The 19,659-nt window shown below is 37.0% G+C and overlaps 1 protein-coding gene across 1 annotated transcript; it reads right to left on the bottom strand.

Moving 5' to 3' along the window:
- Nucleotides 1-731: 731 nt before the first annotated feature.
- On the bottom strand, nt 732-1,685 carry LOC100523591 (olfactory receptor-like protein OLF4). Its single transcript, XM_021085110.2, has one exon. The coding sequence runs from the start codon at nt 1,683-1,685 to the stop codon at nt 732-734; it is 954 nt and encodes a 317-aa protein (XP_020940769.2).
- Nucleotides 1,686-19,659: the final 17,974 nt, after the last annotated feature.

Raw genomic sequence — 19,659 nt, 5'->3', positions numbered from 1 at the left:
TTAACTATATTTCAAATAAAAGAATAAGTAAAAAAATCAAAAATTGTGTTACTTTGGAGGTGTCACAGGGACATGAACTTGATAATTTGTTTTTGCCAGTGAATATAGTAGGTATTAAGGACCCAGAGCTGAATAAGGTATTATGACACCAAGAGGAGAATAAAATTCAATGGCACATTACAAAATGCACAGTAAGCTAAAATCCAAATACAAGGAATAGAAGTTAAGGGAGTGACATTCAAAGGGATAATATGACAATATGACAACTCAAAACTCTGTGGTCTGAGATTTTCACTGTTATATAAATAGCCAGGGGTGACTAGAGTAATTTTTTTTTTCATAGAAGCAGTTCAACTCATGACCCTACTTTACTGAAACAAAAGAAAAATACTTGGTACCGTATGCTGTATTTTAAAATAAATTGTCCTTAAGAAATCCATCCATTCCTATTTAAACATGGTAATTCCCCAATCTTTCAGAACCAAGGCTGAGAATAAATGTGAGAGAGTGGGAAAACTGTCACAGGGGAAAACACTTGCACAAGAGTAGATCATAAGGCTAATCAACAAGAGGCTAATCAAGTGAGTTATGTAAATTATATCAAGAAACAGATGTCAGAGAAATGAAAATCCCAGGAAATAAGTAGAGGCACAAGTTCAAATTCCAAAATCTGATCAAAGTTTGCCATTTCTGGCTGTGAGTCTCTGAACCCTTCCGTCATGTGCTCTTCTTCAGCCCAGGTCAACTGGGCTTCTGATGGCTGCCATATGAAAGAAAGCTTTCAGAGCTCGCTTAATATGTTTGTTTCTCAGACTGTAAATGAAGGGGTTCAGCATGGGTGTGACCACTGTGTACATCACTGAGTTGATCTCAATTAAGTATGAGCTGTGGGTAGCTGAAGAGCTAAGGTATATTCCTAGGCTTGTAGAAAAAAATAGGGAGACACCTGAGAGGTGAGATGCACAGGTGGAAAAGGCTTTATACTTCCCCTGAGCTGATGAGATTCCACGTATGGAGGCAACTATCTTATAGTAAGAGTAAAGGATACCAGCAAGGGGAATACCGCCCAGCAACCCAGCTGCAAAATTCATCACCATGTTATTAAGACATTTGTCCGAACAGGCAAGTTGGATCAATTGTTTGAGTTCACAGAAATAGTGAGGAAGTTTCACATTTCTACAGAAGGACAGCCTCAATGTCATTAATGTTTGTAACAGGGAATCTAGGACACTGGTAATCCAGCTAACCATAACCAGAATTTGACAGATTTGAGGGTTCATAATGACCATGTAGTGCAGGGGGTGGCAAATGGCCACAAAGCGGTCATAGGCCATCACAGTCAGGAGGAGGGCATCCAACCCTGCAAACAGTATGAAAAAATACATCTGGGTGATACAGCCTGCATAGGTTATAACTTTCCTCTTGCTGCAGATGTTTTGCAACATCTTTGGGATGGTGGCAGAGATGAAACAGATGTCTACAAAGGACAAGTTGGAGAGGAAGAAGTACATGGGTGTGTGGAGGCAGGAGTCAGAGCTGACAGCAAGAATGAGGAGCAGGTTTCCAAACACTGTGATCAGGTACATGGAGAGGAAAAGCCCAAATATGAGGGGATGCATGTCTGCTTCCTCTGAAAATCCCAAAAGAAGAAATTCTGAAACTCCTGTTTTGTTTCCTGGTGCCATGTGTTGAAGGTGACTAGGAGGAGAGGGAAAGATAACATAACTCATTTTCATATAATCAGACATTACTCACATTGTTTGAATGCTACCATTTATAATTGGCTGTCAATAATTAATTTCAATATTTAGTGTATAGATTCAGCCACCTTCATGGGATTCCTCTGTCACATCTAATTTGCAAGCTTATTCTACTTTCATCTTGTTCCCCAGTATGTCATGGATTCCACCTATTAAATGAGAAAAAATTTCATTCATGTAGGGAATATAAATTGAGTGCTAACAATGCTCCAGTTGCCATCTAGGCAATCACTATAGTATACTGAAAACCAAAAGCTCATAAATTCAAGTTACGGAGAAAAAATATAAGCAAATAAAAAATTGTATAACATATCAGATGATAAGAGGTGCTATGAAGAAAAGGAAAGCAGGTATAAGAGAAAGAGTAAAGATGAGTGCTACTTTTTAATTTGTGTTCAGACAAAACACACAAGTAAGGTAATATCTGGACAGAGACTTCAAGGAAGAAAGATCATGAGTCATGAACATATCAGGAGAAATGTGTCCCTGGCAGGGAGAACAGCCAGTGCAAAGTCCTTGGAAGGTGCTTGTTTAAGATATTTGAGTTTTTTTTTTTTTTTTTTAAATAAGGAAGTCAATTTGGGGAGGGTAATGGGCAGGAAGGAGAGTATGGAGAGGCCCATGAGGTTCATGATTGTTGAGGAACATGGAGACCTCCATGATGCTGCTGAAACTTCAAGTCTCAAGGAGTCCCTTATCCATGCCACATATGTCTAGCCCTTCATGGAATGGTTGCAAAATATGGCTGAATGTTTAAATGAATTCCTTCTGTTGATTTGAGTTCTGGCCTCTGGATAAGAGTAACCTTGGAATATATCAGATCAGTACCCTTTCTCTGATGACTTCTCACACTGCACAATCCATAGATAGAAACACACACACATGCACACACACGCACGCGCACACACACACACACACATAGTCTTGACTTCCTACACTGTGTTATTTCTGTCTTTTTCACCTCTACCCCATCCTGATTACCTTACAGTTGATAAATTCAAATTGATCAGATTAGGTTATGTAGAAATGTTATTCAGAAATTCCAATTTGGAAATTCCTCAGGTAGCAAGAGGCTTGGGGCTCAATTTCAGTATACCCACTTTATGTCTCACAAGTATTAGATTTAGGCTCAAGGTAACTCCATTATCACACCACTTCACACAACATAATTTCTTTATTTTTCACAGAAGGTAGTGTGAAATATATGCCTCTTGCAGCAGCTGTTTACAAATATTCTTTGGTGTGGATCTTTTTAATCAATATGGAAACATGGTCAAATATGCCACATCTTAAAATTTAGAAAGAAATGCCTTCACTTTATTCCATATCCCTCCATAAGGAATATCCTCTCTCTTTGCTCAGTTAATTAAGATACTTGCACATACATTCAAATTTTATTGGGAGCATTTTATGCCTCTCACTCCTCCAGTAATTGGGCATCCATCCTATCATCTAATTGGCATCACTGAACATTGCCTTAGTAAGATCAATGTTTACTTCTCTTTTTGGCATCATAAAAATTCATTGATACTTTAAACAAGCAAGAAAAATGCCACTGTGGTCTCTAGGCTCTGGGCTAGGCTGAGTTGTTTATGAGATTACCTCAGTTAATATTCTTAGAGTTTATTCTCTCTGACACTTTTAGGCAGGAGTTTTTATACTCTTGGACTCACCTGCATGGGATCTCTGAAAGGAAGGTCTCTGTGTGAAAATCAGAATCTCTTCCTAGATGGCTGATGGTGGAGACTGACGCTCTGTCCCCAGACAAGTGAGCAGGAAATGGTCAAGTATTGGTCCTTTACTCAAACTTATGACTCCAAATGCAACACCTGTCTCATCCATGTCCAGGTTGTATAAGCTCTGGGACTGCAGCGGAGGAGATATTTACAGCTGTCCATGTCTACTCATTAGGTACATTTCCCTCAGGTTACAATGACCGATAATCACATGATTTCCCTATGCAAATTGGTCTAGACAGAAAATTTTCCTGCTGATTCTGCATTCTCAGGAGATCGAGTTATAAGTCAGGTGAATTCAGTTTTTAGTAATTCTTCTCCATTAATTTTTGTGCCTTTGAGAAAACTAACCTCCAAAAACCTTATCCCAATCCTGAGTTTATGTTTTCTCCAACATGTGAGGCTGAGACAACTGTCTTGACCAGGACCCTTAGGTCTCTAAATCATCGACTTGTGGTGGTGACACAGCCCATGATACGCTTAGAAAATCACAATACACTTCTTTATAAGGGGGACTTCTTTGTTTCTTTAATGAAAAACCTCAGGCAGTGCACTTCTTAGCTTTGCTAAAACCTTAGGAATTTCATACTTCCATCTGAAGTTAGGAGCTGTCATTTGACCCCTCATTACAAAATGTTTGTAAGTTATGAGATACAGTGAGAGGTTTTAAGTTCCATAACCTACCTTAGTACCTTAAAGGATTATGTGATTTAAATTTTAGAGAAGTTCATTCTGTGAGGTAGTGCTATAACTTACTCCATCCCCATTTTAGGCATGGGGCACAGAGGAATTGAAAGTTTTGCTGAAAATTACACTTATTTTGGGGGGGAAGTTTTGTTTGTTTGTTTTTGTTTTTGTTTTGTTTTGTTTTAACTAAGGAAACAATAGTCTTTTAAATAAGTATTTCTGGAATATTTGGATATCCATACACACAAAATAAACAAACAACTCTTACTTAGCACCACAGAGAAAAATTAAGTTAAAAATCCCACCAAAACTAGAATAGCTTATTCAATCAGCTGGTGAGTGTTTTATCACTCAAGGAGAGGCTGGAAATTCACTTATTTGAGATGATGCAGAGGGCTTACTACATTGCTTGGTTGGGTTTTGTTAGAGATTCATTCTAATTCTAAGCATCACTAGTTTTTATGCTATAAATCAAATAGAAATAGAAAACACAAAAGACAGTATTTTCATTTTTGTGAGGAACAATAAAAGCATAATCATTATAGTTTTGTCTTCATCTTATGTTTTGTATGAACTATAAATTTTGATACCACATCAATTAACTAAATTATTCTTTATAGCATATTCAAAATGAAAAAATTAGATCAGCGAACTATTAGATGTCACTTTAGTATTACTCTGAATTAGAATTTATATATTAGTTATATAAAATATACTAATGTCCTACTTTCTTTCCTTCTCCAATAATGTAAATGTTATCCCAAATAAATAAATCTGTATTTTCATATAATATATTGAATCATTTGCAACTGTTCTTTAGATTGTGGATTATACCCTGTAGAAGTATCATTTGCTTAACTGAAATGTCATCATTATAGATTTTTTCCCCAAAATAGATTAATGGGGAGGAGTTTTTAACAGAATTCTATCAGGATGCCTCCAGTTCTCTTACTGAGCTGTGATTCTCAGCCAGAGATTTTTTTTTTCACCAGAGGATATTTGATAATGTCAGAAAGGATGCAGCTAAACACCCTCCATACACAGGACAGAACTTAACAAAAACAATTATCTTGCCTCAAATATTAACAGTGAAAATGTGAGACAGCTTGTTTACACCAGAGCTTCTGCAACTTCATTCTGGTGACTCAATTCACCAAAAATTCTAATGTAAATTGCAAATTTTTAAATAAAAATCATATCCTATGTAGAATTTTGTATACCACTTTTCAATTGTTTTATAATAAGCACTTTCTATTACATTGTATGTAATTGTAAAAATTCTTAATGACTCTAGTATTCCCTTGAATAGACAAATGCTATTTTTCACTTAGTCTACATGAATTTTTCTTTCATTAAAGTGCCACTTTAATGAAAGTAATGCATAAAATTGCAAGTTGTGTTCTATCAATTTAAAAACCAAAAACACATATACTTTACTACTGAAGTATAGTGAATTTACAATGTCATATTAGTTTCAGGTGTACATAGTAATCCAGTACTTTTGTAGATTATATTCCGTTATAAATTATTACAAAATAATGGTAATAGTTCCTCACGTAATACATATGGTCTTGTTACTTATCTATTATACAAATAATAGATTGTATTGTTAATCCCATTGCCCTAAATTTCTCCCCCATTTCCCTCTCACCTATGCTAACCACTAGTTTGTTTTCTATATCTGTGACTCTGTGTCTATCTTTCATATATTCTCATTTGTATTATTTTTAGCATTTCTACTCCTCTGGCTGACTTACTTGACTAAGCATGGTATATTTTAGCCCCATGCCTATTGTGGCAAATGTCAGAATTTCATTCTTTTTTATGGCTAAGTTATGCATATATATACATATATGTATGTATGCATATAAAACTCACAATCTACTTTTTAATTTTTGTTGTAGTACAGTTGACTTAACAATGTTGTCTTAATTTCATATGTATATATCCTAATCCATTCCTTTTTTTCTGTAGAGATTCTTACATATTATTGAGTAGTTTTCCCTGTGCTATGCAGAAGGTCTTTATTACTCATCTATCTTATATAGAGTTGTGTGTATCTATTATTCCCATACTCCTAATTTACACCTTCCCCTATGGTTTTCCTTATGGTAATCAAAATTTTGATTTCAAAATCTTTGAGTTTATTTTAGTTTTTTTCCCCAAACCTTTTACCTTATTTTTTTCATTTTTTAAACATTTATTAAGGTATTGTTGGTTTACAATGTTGTGATAATTTTTCAACTGTGCAAAAAAGTGATTCAGTTATATGTACACACACATTGATCCTTTTTCAGATTCTTTTCCCACATAGATTATCACAGAATACTAGGTAGAAGTCTCTGTGCTATATAAAAGGTTCTCTGTTGCTAATAATTCCATATACTATAGTGTGCATATGCCAGTCCCAAACCTCCAATCTATCCCTCCACATTGCCGTCTCCTTTAGAAACCATAAGTTTGTTTTAAAAACCTGTGAGTCTGTTTCTGTTCTGAAAATAAGTTCAGAAACAGAATCTGAAAAACAGATTCCACATGCAAGTGATATTTTATCATTTTTGTCTTTTCTGACTAACTTCACTTAGTATGATAATATCTGGGTCCATCGATATTGCTGCAAATGGCATTATTTCATTCCTTTTCATGGCTAGGTAATATCCCACTGTATATATGTACCACATCTTTATCCAGTCTTCTGTATGAACATTTAGGTTGTTTCCAGGTGTTGGCTATTGTTAATAGTGCTACAATGAATATTGGGATGCATATATTATTTCAAAGTATGCTTTTCTCTAGATAGATGCCATGACTGGAATTCCTAGAAAATGTGGTAGTTTTTATTACATATTTAGTTTTTTAATAGAACCTACATACTATACTCCAGAATGGTGGTACCAATTTACATTCCCAACAACAGTGTGGGAAGGATCCCTTATATTCACACTCTCTTCGGCATTTATTGTTTGTACATATTTAATGATGGTCATTCTAAGTCAGCTGATACCTCATTAGAGTTACGATTTGCATTTCTCTAATTGTTAGTGATGTTGATCATCTTTCTAAGTCCTCTTTGGCCAACTGTGTCTTCTTTGGAAAAATGCTTCATTAGATCTTCTGAACATTTTTTTTTATTTTCCACTGTACAGCAAGGGGGTCAGGTTATCCTTACATGTATACATTACAATTACATTTTTTCCCCACCCTTTGTTCTGTTGCAATATGAGTATCTAGACATAGTTCTCAATGCTATTCAGCAGGATCTCCTTGTAAATCTATCCGAAGTTGTGTCTGATAAGCCCAAGCTCCCGATCCCTCCCACTCCCTCCCCCTCCCATCAGGCAGCCACAAGTCTATTCTCCAAGTCCATGCTTTTCTTTTCTGAGATGTTCATTTGTGCTGGATATTAGATTCCAGGTATAAGTGATATCATATGGTATTTGTCTTTGTCTTTCTGACTCACTTCACTCAGGATGAGATTCTCTAGTTCCATCCATGTTGCTGCAAATGGCATTATGTCATTCTTTTTTATGGCTGAGTAGTATTCCATTGTGTATACATACCACCTCTTCCGAATCCAATCATCTGTCGAAGGACATTTGGGTTGCTTCCATGTCCTGGCTATTGTGAATAGTGCTGCAATGAACATGCGGGTGCACGTGTCTCTTTTAAGTAGAGTTTTGTCCGGATAGATGCCCAAGACTGGGATTGCGGGGTCATATGGAAGTTCTATGTATAGATTTCTAAGGTATCTCCAAACTGGTCTCCATAGTGGCTGTACCAGTTTACATTCCCACCAAAAGTGCAGGAGGGTTCCCTATTCTCCACAGCCCCTCCAGCACTTGTTATTTACAAAAGACCCAGAATTGCCAAAGCAATCCTGAGAAACAAAAACCAAGCAGGAGGCATAACTCTCCCAGACTTCAAGAAATACTACAAAGCCACAGTCATCAAAACAGTGTGGTACTGGTACCAAAACAGACAGACAGACCAATGGAACAGAATAGAGCACCCAGAAATAAACCCTGACACCTATGCTCAATTCATCTTTGACAAGGGAGGCAAGAACATAAAATGGGAAAAAGAAAGTCTATTCAGCCAGCATTGCTGGGAAACCTGGACAGCTGCATGCAAAGCAATGAAACTAGAACACACCCTCACACCATGCACAAAAATAAACTCCAAATGGCTGAAAGACTTAAATATACGACAGGACACCATCAAACTCCTAGAAGAAAACATAGGCAAAACACTCTCTGACATCAACATTACGAATATTTTCTCAGGTCAGTCTCCCAAAGCAATAGAAATAAGAGCAAAAATAAACCCATGGGACCTCATCAAACTGAAAAGCTTTTGCACAGCAAAGGAAACCCAAAAGAAAACAAAAAGACAACTTACAGAATGGGAGAAAATAGTTTCAAATGATGCAACTGACAAGGGCTTAATCTCTAGAATATATAAGCAACTTATACAACTCAACAGCAAAAAAGCCAATCAATCAATGGAAAAATGGGCAAAAGACCTGAATAGACATTTCTCCAAAGAAGATATACAGATGGCCAAAAAACACATGAAAAAATGCTCAACATCACTGATTATAAGAGAAATGCAAATCAAAACTACCATGAGATACCACCTCACACCAGTCAGAATGGCCATCATTAATAAATGAACATTTTTTAAAACAGAAATCTGCATTAGATATCTGTATATTTGGAAGATTTATCCCTTATTGGTTGCTTTGTTTTCAAGATGTTCTCCCATTGTCTGGGTTTCCTTTTTGTATTTGTTATTTCCTTTGCTGTGCAAAATTTTGAAGTGTCGAGAAAAGAAGATCATATTTTTAAATTTTTTGTTTTTGTTTTTATTACTCTTGGAAATGGATCCAAAAAGATATTGCTGCACTTTATTTCAGACTATTCTGCCTTTGTTCAGCTCTAAGAATTTTATAGTATCCAGACTTACATTTCAGTGTTTACTCCATTTTGAATTTATTTTTATGTATGGTTTTAAGGAATGTTGTAATTTTATTCTTTTTATGATTTTTATTTTTTCCATTTAAAGTTGGTTTACAGTGTTCTGTCAATTTACACTGTATAGCAAAGTGACAGTCATATATATATATATATATATATATATATATATATATATATATATTATCCTCCATCATGTTCCATCACAACTGACTAGATACATTTCCCCATGCTATACAGCAGTATCTCTTTGCTTATCCACTCCAAATGCAATTATTGGCATCTGTTAACCCCAGACTTCCAGTCCATCCGATTCCCTCCCCCTTGGCAACTATAAGTCTGATCTCCAAATCCATGAGTTTCTTTCCTGAGGAAAGATTCATTTGCACCACATATTAGATTCCAGATATAAGTGATGATATTTTGTGAGTGGAAGAAAGGAAGGACATAGACCTTGGGTGTAAAAGCACATAAGCAGAGTAAGGAAAAGAATAAAAAGTAAAGGTCATGGAAAAATCATGACCTCTTTTCAGAATGCCAAGAAAGTTATGTAAGGGAAAGGATATAAAACAGTTAAAGTTTATAGATCCTAATAAGGAAACAAACAGGCTTGCTGAGCATAGTTAATGAGATAACATCTTATGTTAGAACAAAAACAGACCTGTCCTTGCTGAGAATAGATTGAGTGATTGTTAGAACAAACATTGTTAATAATCTACCCTTATTTAAGTGTGTTTCCTGCCCTGGGTTTAACAAGTCTTATCATTAATCTTTGTGAAAAATTTTGCCCTCCACGTTTTGCCACATAGTATTATTATTCATGATTCTAATAAAAGATAGACCTTGACTATATATCTAATAAAAGATAGACATGGGGTTTTTGCTTGTTACAGCATTAGCACAGCATTAGCAGTCTCTGTGTTACATTTAAGCTGATCTCCAGAAATATCCCGAGTTCTGTTGTCACAGGCAACAACAGTATTTGTATTTCTCTTTCTGACTTATTTCACTCAGTATGAGAATCTCTAGTTCCATCCATGTTGCTGCAAATGGCATTCTTTTGCTCTGTTTTATGGCTGAGTAGTATTCCATTGTGTATATATACCACATCTTCTTAATCCATTCATCTGTTGATGGATGTTTAGGTTGTTTCCATGTCTCAGCTATTATGAATAGTGCTGCAATGAACATACAGCTGCATCTACCTTTTTCAAAGAAAGTTTGTCCGGATATATGACCAAGAATGGGATTGCTGGGTCATGTGTGTGGTAGTTCAATATTTAGTTATCTGAGGTACCTCCATAATGTTTTCCAAAGTGGTTTCACCAATTTACATTCCCACCACCCTCTCCAGTGTTTGTTATTTGTTGACATGTTAATGATGGCCATTCTGAGTGGTGTGAGGTGATACCTCATAGTAGTTTTGATTTGCATTTCTCTAATAATTAGTGATGTTGAGCATTTCTTTTATGTGCTTGTTGGCCATCAGTGTATCTTCTTTGGAGAAATGTCTATTCAGATCTTTTGGCCATTTTTAAACTGGGTTGTTGGCTTTTTTGTTGTTGAGTTGTACAAGTTGTTTGTATATTTTAGAGATCAAGCCCTTGCCAGCTGCATCATCTGAAACTATTTTCTCCAATTCCATAGGTTGTCCTTTTTTTTTTTTTTTTTTTTTTTTTTTTTGGTTTCCTTTGCTGTGCAAAAACTCGTTATTTTGATTAGGTCCCACTGGTTTATTTTTGCTTTTATTTCTGTTTCTTTGGGAGACTGATCTGAGAAAACATTTGTAAGGTTGATGTCAGAGAATGTTTTGTCTATGTTCTCTTCTAGGATTTTGATGGTGACTTGAGTTTAAGTCTTTAGAGCTATTTTGAGTTTATTTTTGTGCAGGGCGTGATGGTGTGTTCATTGATTTTAATGTGGCTGTCCATTTTCATTGATTTATATGTGGTTGTGCAGTTTTCCCAACACCACTTGCTGAAAAGACTTTTCCCATTTTCTATTTTTGCCTCCTTTGTCAAAGATTAATTGACCATAGGTGTTTGGGTTTACTTCTGTGTTCTCCATTTTGTTCCATTTGTCTATATGTCTGTATTGGTTACCAGTACCACACTGTCTTGATTACTGTGGCTTTGTAATACTGTGCGAAGTCTGGGAGAATTATTTCCCCTGCTCGGTTTGTGTTTCCTCAGGATTGCTATGGCAATTCTGTGTCTTTTATGGCTAAATATAAATTTTTTGATTGTTTGTTCTAGTTCTGTGAAAAATGCCATTTGTAATTTGATAGGGACTGCATTGAATATGTAGATTGCCATGGGTACTATAGTCATTTTGACAATATTGATTCTTCCATCCCAAGAACACGGTATTATTTTGTGTCATATTTAATTTATTTTATCAATGTGTTATAGTTTTCAGAGTACAGGCATTTTTGCTCTTTAGTTAGGTTTATTCCCAGGTAATTTATTATTTTTGATGTGATGGTAAATGAAATGAGTTCCCTAATTTTTCTTTCTGATCTTTCATTTTTAGTGTATATGATAACAAGAGATTTTCATGTATTAATAATGTATGCTGTAAATTTACTGAATTTATTTATCAGCTCTAGTAGCTTTCTTGTAGCTTTTTTAGTATGATTTTCTAGATAGAGTATCATGACATCTGCAGATGCTGGTAGTCTTACTTCTTTTCCAATTTGTGTTCTAGTTTCACTGATTTACATGCAGCTGTCCAGTTTTCTCAGTACCACATGCTGAAGAGACTGTCTTTCACATTTTATATTCTTTCCTCTGTTATCAAAGATTAATTGATGTTAAGTGTCTGAGTTTATTCTGGGTTCTCTATTCTGTTCCATTGGTCTCTATGTCTATTCTTGTACCAGTACCACACTGTCTTTGTTACTGTAGCTTTATAATATTTTCTGGAATCTCGGAGAGTTATGCCTCCTGCTTGATTATTTCCCCCCCTCAGGAATGCTTTGGCAATTCTGGGTCTTTTATGGTTCCATATAAAGTTTTGGATTGTTTGTTCTAGTTCTGTGAAAAATACCATGAGTAATTTGATAGGGATTGTATTGAATCTGTAGATTGATTTGGGTAGTATGGTCATTTTATCAATAATAATTCTCCCAATCCAGAAGCATAGGTTATCTTTCCATTTATTTTAGTCCTCTTTAATTTCCTTTGTTAATATTTTATAGTTCTCAGCATATTTCACCTCCTTGGTCATGTTTATTCATAGGTATTTAATTTTGAGGGGTGCAATTTTAAAAGTTGTATATTTATATTCCTTTTCTAATATTTCATTGTTAATATTCAGAGATGTAACAGATTTCTGAATATAAATCTTGTATCCTGCTACCTTGCTGAATTAATTGATCAGTTTGAGTAGTTTTTGTGTGGAGTTCTTAGGGTTTTCTGCATACAGTGACAGTTTTACCTCTTCTATGCCAATTTGGATACATTTTATTTCTTTTGTTTGTCTGATTGCTGTGGGTAGGACTTCCAATACTATGTTGAATAACAGTGGTGAGAGTGGGCATCCGTGTCCTGTTCCATATTTTAGTGGGATGCATTTCATTTCTCTACATTGAATATTACATTGGCTGTGAGTTTGTCATAAATGACTTTTATTATGTTGAGGTATATTCACTCTATACCCATTTTGGTAAGAATTTTTAATCATGAATGGATGTTGGACTATGTCAGATGCTTTTTTGCATCTATTGAGATTATCATGTGGTTTTGGACTTTTCCTTTGTTAAAGTGATATATGACATTGATTGATTTGTTTATGTTGAACCATCCTTGTGAATGTGGGATGAATCCCACTTGGTCACGTTTGATCTTTTTATATGTTGTTGGATTCAGTTGTCTAAAACATTGTTGAGAATTTTTGCATCTATGTTCATCAACAATATTGGCCTATACTTTTTTTCAGTATTCTCTGTCTGGTTTTGGTATTAGGGTGATGGTGGCTTCATAGAATGTCTTTGGGAGTGTCTCTTTTCTTCAACCTTTTGGAAAATTTTAAGGATGTGTATAAATTACTCTTTGGATGTTTGATAGAATTCTCCTGTGATGGCATCTGGCCCTGGACTTTTGTTTGTAGGGAGTATTTTTTTTTTATTACATAGTCGATTCAATTTCTAGTGATGGGTCTATTCAATTGACCTATTTTTTTTATTCTGTTTTGGTGGGCTGTAAATCTCTAGAAAATTGTCTGTTTCTTCTAGGTTGTCAAATTTGTCAGCATATAATTGCTCATAGTATTTTCTTATGGTTTTTGGATTTCTGCCGAATATGCTGAGATTTATCATTATTCATTTCATATTCTGTTTATTTGGGTTCTTTGTCTCCTCTTCTTGCTTAGTCTGACAAAGGTTTGTCAATTTTTTTGAACTTTCTAAGAACCATGTCTTTGTTTTGATTTTTCCTATCATTTTTTGAATCTCTATTTTATTGATTTACTCTCTGGTCTTTATCATTTCCTTCCTTCTGCTGATTTTAGGTTTTGTTTATTCTTCTTTTTCTAATTCTTTTAGGTGGTAAAGTGAGATGATGATTTGAGATTTTTCTTTTCTGAGGAAGGCCTATATCACTATAAACTTCTCTCTAAGCACTGCTTTTGCAGCATCCCATGTATTTTGAATGGTTGTGTTTTCATTATCATTTGTCTTGAGGTATTTTTAATTTTCCCTTTTGATTTCCTCATTGACCCACTGCTTTTTTCAGTAGCATGTTGTTTAGTCTCCATGTCATCAATTTTTCTCATTTCTTTTCCTGTGGTTGATTTCTAGTTGCATGCCATTGTGGTCAGAGAAGATACTGAAAATAATTTCTATACTCTTAATTTTTTGAGGTTATTTTGTGCCCCACGATGTGCTCAATCCTTGAGAATGTTCCATGAGCACTTGATATGACTGTATATTCTGATTTTTTTTGGATGCATGCTCCTGAAAATGTCAATTAAGTCTAACTTTTCTATTGTTTCATTTAGAAACTCTGTTGCCTTATTGATTTTCTTTTAGAGGATTGGTCCATTGATGTGAGTGGAGTGTTAAAAATATCCTACTATGATTTTATCCACACCAATTTCTCCTTTTATGTCTGTAGTATTTGTTGTATGTATCTGGATGCTCCTATATTAGGGGCATATATATTGATGATTGTAATATCCTCTCCGTGAATGTATCCTTTTATCATTACACAGTGTCCTTCTTTATGGCATTATTTTTAACGTCTATTTTGTCTGATATGAGTATGGTAGCTCCTGCTTTCCTGTCTTTTCCATTCAGAATATCCATTTCCATCCCCTCACTTTCAATTTTTATGTTTCCTTTGCCCTAAGGCTAGTCTCTTATAGACAACATACTGTAGGCTACTCTTTTTTCATCCAGTCTGCTACTCTCTGTCTTTTGATTGGAGCACTTAGTCCATTGAAATTTATGGTAATTATTGATAAATATGTATTTATTGCCTTTTTTTTTCTATTTGCCATGCTTGGGCTGCTCCCGTGGCATATGGAGATTCCCAGGCTAGGGGTCTAATCAGAGCTGTAGCTGCCAGCCTATGCCAGAGCCCCAGCAACGTGGGATCTGAGCTGCATCTGCGACCCACACCACAGCTCACAGCAATGCCGGCTTGTTAACCCACTGAGCAAGGGCAGGGATCGAACCCACAACCTCATGGTTCCTAGTCAGATTCGTTAACCACTGCGCCATGACAGGAACTCCCAATTTATTGCCATTTTAAACCTTGTCTTCCAGTTGATTCTAGTTTCTCCTTTGTTCCTTCCTTTTTTTTTTTTTTTTGTTGGATACTTTTATTTTATGCATGTGTTCTCTTTTCAGTTTTTTTTTAATATAATGTTTGGTTTTGATTTATGGTTGTCCTGTTTTTCGAGTATGTTAACCCCTTCCTATACCTGCTTGTTTAGCTTGATAGTCCTATAGGCTCAAATGTATTCTAAAAAAAGAGTCTAGTTTTTCTTACTTTCCTTCCCCAAATTCTGTGATTTTTAAGTCTTTTTTTTAACATCTTTATGTTTGTCCTTTTGCTTTTCCTTATCTCTATCATCAGTGTTACAATATATTTTCTTAAGATCTGTATACTGGCTTACTCAAGTGATTCCTTTCCAACTGTGATTTCCTCCATCCTATTTCTTCTTACTTTTTTTTATTTAGAGGAGCCCTTTATTATTTCTTTTAGAATGTGTTTAGTATTGTCATACTTTTTTAGTTTTTGTTTGTTGGAGAAAATCATTATTTCTCCTTCTATTTTAAATGATATTCTTGCTGGGTAGAGTATTCTAGGCTGCAGAATTTTCCCTTTTAGAACTTTGACTATATCTTGTCCCCCTTTTCTGGCCTGTAGTGTTACAGTAGAGAAATCAGCTGATAGCCTTATGTGGGTTCCCTTGTAATTAACTAATTTTTTTTCTTTCTGTATTTAGAATCCTCACTTTATATTTAACGTTTTGTCATTTTTATTATAGTAAGTCTTGGTGTGGGCCTGTTTGGCTTCAAATTTTGGGGGGCCCTCTGTGCTTCCTCTATCTTAATACTTGTTTCCTTTAGACTTGGAACATTTTTAGCTATAATTTCTTCAAATATATGCACAATTATCTTTTCTTTTTCTTATCCTTCTGGAATCCCTAGTATCTGTAGATTGGCCTACTTTGTATTATCCCATAGCTCTCCTATATTGCTTTCGTGTTTTTTTCATTGGTTTTCTGCATGCTATCCTGATTGTGTGATTTCCATTGTTCTATCTTCCAAGTCATCTGCATTATTCTCTCTGCCCTTCAGTGCCTTTAACTCAGCTTGCATTCTGCAAATTAATTTTCTAATTTTTCCTGGCTCCTCCTCGTATATGCTAGTTCCTTTCTAAAGTAATTTGCATTACTATTCATATCTGCTCTTAATACCTTCATATTCACTCTTAATTCCTTCTGTATTTTCACTATCTCCTTTTGAAGTCTGTGTCTGTTAGACTGCAGGGGTCTGTTTCATTGCGTGTTCCTTCAGGTGACTTCTATTCTTTTAATGCGGAATCGTTCCTGATCTACTTCATTTTGCTTATAATTTTCTCATTCTCTGAGTTTAGGGAAATCAACTACTGTAGCCTAGGAGGGCTATTTATATGTGTGAGCACTGGTGATATTTTTGTGTGGTCTTTCTATTTATTTTAAGAGTGCTGTAAATGCTTCCAGAAAGGTGGAGGCAACGGGAAGGGCTAGTAGCCAGTATCTGGTTCCTGAGTCCTTGACAGTGGAAAGGACTTGAGGAAAGTTTGGCACAGGCTGATCCTAGTTGCAGGGCCCTGGGAGCTGACAGTGATCTTCAGGCAGGGGTAGACAGCACCCAGAGAATTTGGCAGTGGCAGCAGCAGATCTGGTGCTTTCCCATGGGTGTGAGAGCAACAGCAGGCAGTGTTAGGTTGCAGTGTCCTCCTGTTTGCTGGCCTCTGAGTTGACTGGAACCACTGGTGGTGCCTGTTCACAGACCCCTAATGGTGATGGGCTGCACCTACCTCTGGTGTCTGAGATGACTGCCTATGGCACACAACTCCCTAGCCCCTCACACTGTCTCCACAAAGCCAACACATTCCTCTCCCTGGAACTGACTTCTGGAGCCTGAGTCTCAATGCCTGACCCCTGCCCAAGTATCTTGGTCTGTTGTGTCTGGGAGTGGTGGTATAGATGATCTCTGTGGCTCTCACTCTGTTTTGCCCTCCTCAGTCCCACTGTTGCACTTTTCACTGAAACTCTGAGGTACCTCCATCTCAGCTGATATCTTTGTCAGGTAGATGGCTTTCCAGAGTGTGGGTTCCTTTCCTCTTTCAGAGCTCCCTCTCAGGAGTGCTAGTCTTATCCTGATTCCTCTTCCTCTCTCTCTTGCTCTCTCATTTCTTTTTGTTCTACCCAGTTATGAAGAGTGTTCCTAGCCCTTTTTGGAGGGTTAATGCTTCTGCCAGCATTCAGTAGATGTTTAGTGTGAATGGTTCTACATCAGAATTTTTTATGTGTTTGCGGGAAAAGGTGAGCACTATGTCTTACTCCTCCACCATCTTGATCCCTCTATCTATTTTTTTTCCAGATAGATTGCCTATTTTCTTTTCAGGTAGTTGTTTTGTGGGTTTTTATCTTATGTCTTCATCATAAACATATTTTTCTCTCATCTCATTTGTCTGATTTCTGTGTTTCTGTTCCTCTTTCTACAGGCTTCAGAATCATGCTTCCTCTTGCTTCTGCTGTCTACCTCCTGGTGGGAGACATTGGTCTAGCAGGTGCACAGGCATCCTACTGGGATAGACTTGTGCCGGTCCACTGGTGGGTTGAGCCGGGTCTTTCTCCTCTGATGGTCAGGGCCATGTCAATGAGTGAGTTTAGAGGCAGCTTGAGCTCAGGATGACTTTAGGTAGATAGTCTAGGCTTTATTTTTTGGTTTGAGGGCTGTTTTTAATATAGATGACTGACACCTCTTTCCTCAGTGTATCCTGGTCATTACCCACTTCCTAGCAAGTGTGATGGATATTTTGATTACCAGGGCTTGCCCCGGGTATTGAGTAGGACCTCTTGTTTGCTCTGTCACTATCACTGTCCTGTCATGGGTAGGGTCTTCTTCCTAGGTGTTATAAATCTGTTTCCAAGCTTCAGTTCTGGTCTGTGGTGTGAGGTAAGAGGGATTGGATTGCTCCTGTTAGGAGAGGGGCCCCTGAGTATTCCTTCACTGGAGCTGTTCATCTGTGAGTGTGCTCTTTTGTGTTACCTTTTACCTGTTATGCAGGTTCACAGAATTCAATGTTGTCAGTGCTGCTCTTGGATGTACCCTAACCATAGATAGGTATGTCAGTAGTTGGCCCCAGTGTCTCTCAGGCATTGTTTTCTCCAGGACATCAGCATAGATCCACTGAGGTCAGGTTGCAGAACTGCAATAGTTATGCATCTAGGCCCATTACTGGAACATGGAGACAGCTCAGACTCTGGCCTAGTCTAACCCACACTTTTACACATCCACAAAGCCCACAGCTGCTAAAACCAGACCCATATCTGCTGTGTGAACAGTTGTTGTACATTGGGATGTTCCACAGACACAAAATTTACAAAGCTTGCCATGAAGGTATAAATCTGTGTTTATTATAGTTGGAAGGAGAGATTTCACCCCTTCTTCACAAGTCATGGGGCTCCTTGGGCTCAGCCTGTGGTTTTAGCCCAACCTCTATATATAGGGAACACATCAGAAACTTCTCATTAAGCAGAAGGCTCATAGGAGCCTATATAAGTAGGAGGCAGGTGCCATGGCAATCAGGCACACGGGGCTCACTCCAGTGGAGGGTATAGGAAAGAGGCTGAGGCAAGTGAACCTACATAGGTGGTAGCCCCTTCCAGGGGCTGAAGAGGGAGTGGCCTACATGGGGAAATAAATAACAGTGGTGGCTCTGCTTCCTGAATGCCATGTAAAAAATGGCATTCAGCATTCCTGGTGGCCCAGGTCCCCTCCAGTAATATTCCTGGTTGTTGCACTTTGCCCTTCAGCCCCTCCAGGCTGTCTCTGTGCAGATAACTGTAGTTCTTTCCATGGGTATGTTCTTTAAACCTTACTCCATCCCCTTGCCCCCACCATATCAGTGGTCCTGCATCTCAGGCTGGGGCATGCAGGGCAGTAGGATGGACCATCAGTGTAGGTATCATTCTGTCATACCTGCCACAGACTGGCTGTTGTGTTTCCTCTGAGCCTCCAAAGTTACTTTCCAGTCCTAGCTGATCCCCCTGCTTGTGAGGGGACTCCACTGGGTAAAAGAAAGTCTCTTCTCCTTCAGCTCCTTCCTAGGAATGCAGATCCTGACTCACTTATTTCTTTTTCTTTTCCTTTCCTTTCCTTTCCTTTCCTTTCCTTTCCTTTCCTTTCCTTTCCTTTCCTTTCCTTTCCTTTCCTTCCATACCCTTCCCTTCCCTTCCCTTTCCTTTTCTTTCCATTTGTTTTCTGTTCTTCTTTTCCTCCATCCTACCCAGTTATGTGGAGATCCCTCTTCTCCTTTAAGGTATTTGGCTTCTTCTGTCAGTATTCATGAGGTCTCCTGTAAGCGTTGCTCCATTTGCAGATGTATTCCTGATGTATTTGTGTGAAGATGTGTGCTGTGCATCCTCTTACTCCACCATCTTTATTATCACTCCTCCAACTCAAAGGACTGTTAAGACTTTTAGAGAAATGGCATGCATTCAAATTTAAACCTCTCTCTACAGAAGTTCCATAACTTTGGACAAATTTTTCAATCCATTTGTGCCTAAGGTTCCTTATGTGTAAGATGCCAAGCCAGGATTGGAGGATCTAGGAGATAATTTCCAGCAGTGAGAGTCTTAAAATTTATAAATCAGGCTCATCAATTTAAAAACTTTACTTTCTGAACTGCACTACCTCATATGTCTTCTTAATCCAATCATCCATTGATGAGAACTTGTATTATTTCTTCATTCATATCAGCTATTTTCCATAGTGCTACT

This window comes from Sus scrofa, chromosome 2 (assembly GCF_054392235.1).
Source record: "Sus scrofa isolate SSC_HxYL_T2T_F1_AM1 chromosome 2, Sscrofa_HxYL_maternal_Yorkshire_Landrace_v2.0, whole genome shotgun sequence".
In the NCBI taxonomy this organism is placed as follows: domain Eukaryota; kingdom Metazoa; phylum Chordata; class Mammalia; order Artiodactyla; family Suidae; genus Sus; species Sus scrofa.
This window is presented reverse-complemented; position numbering and strand designations above follow the sequence as displayed.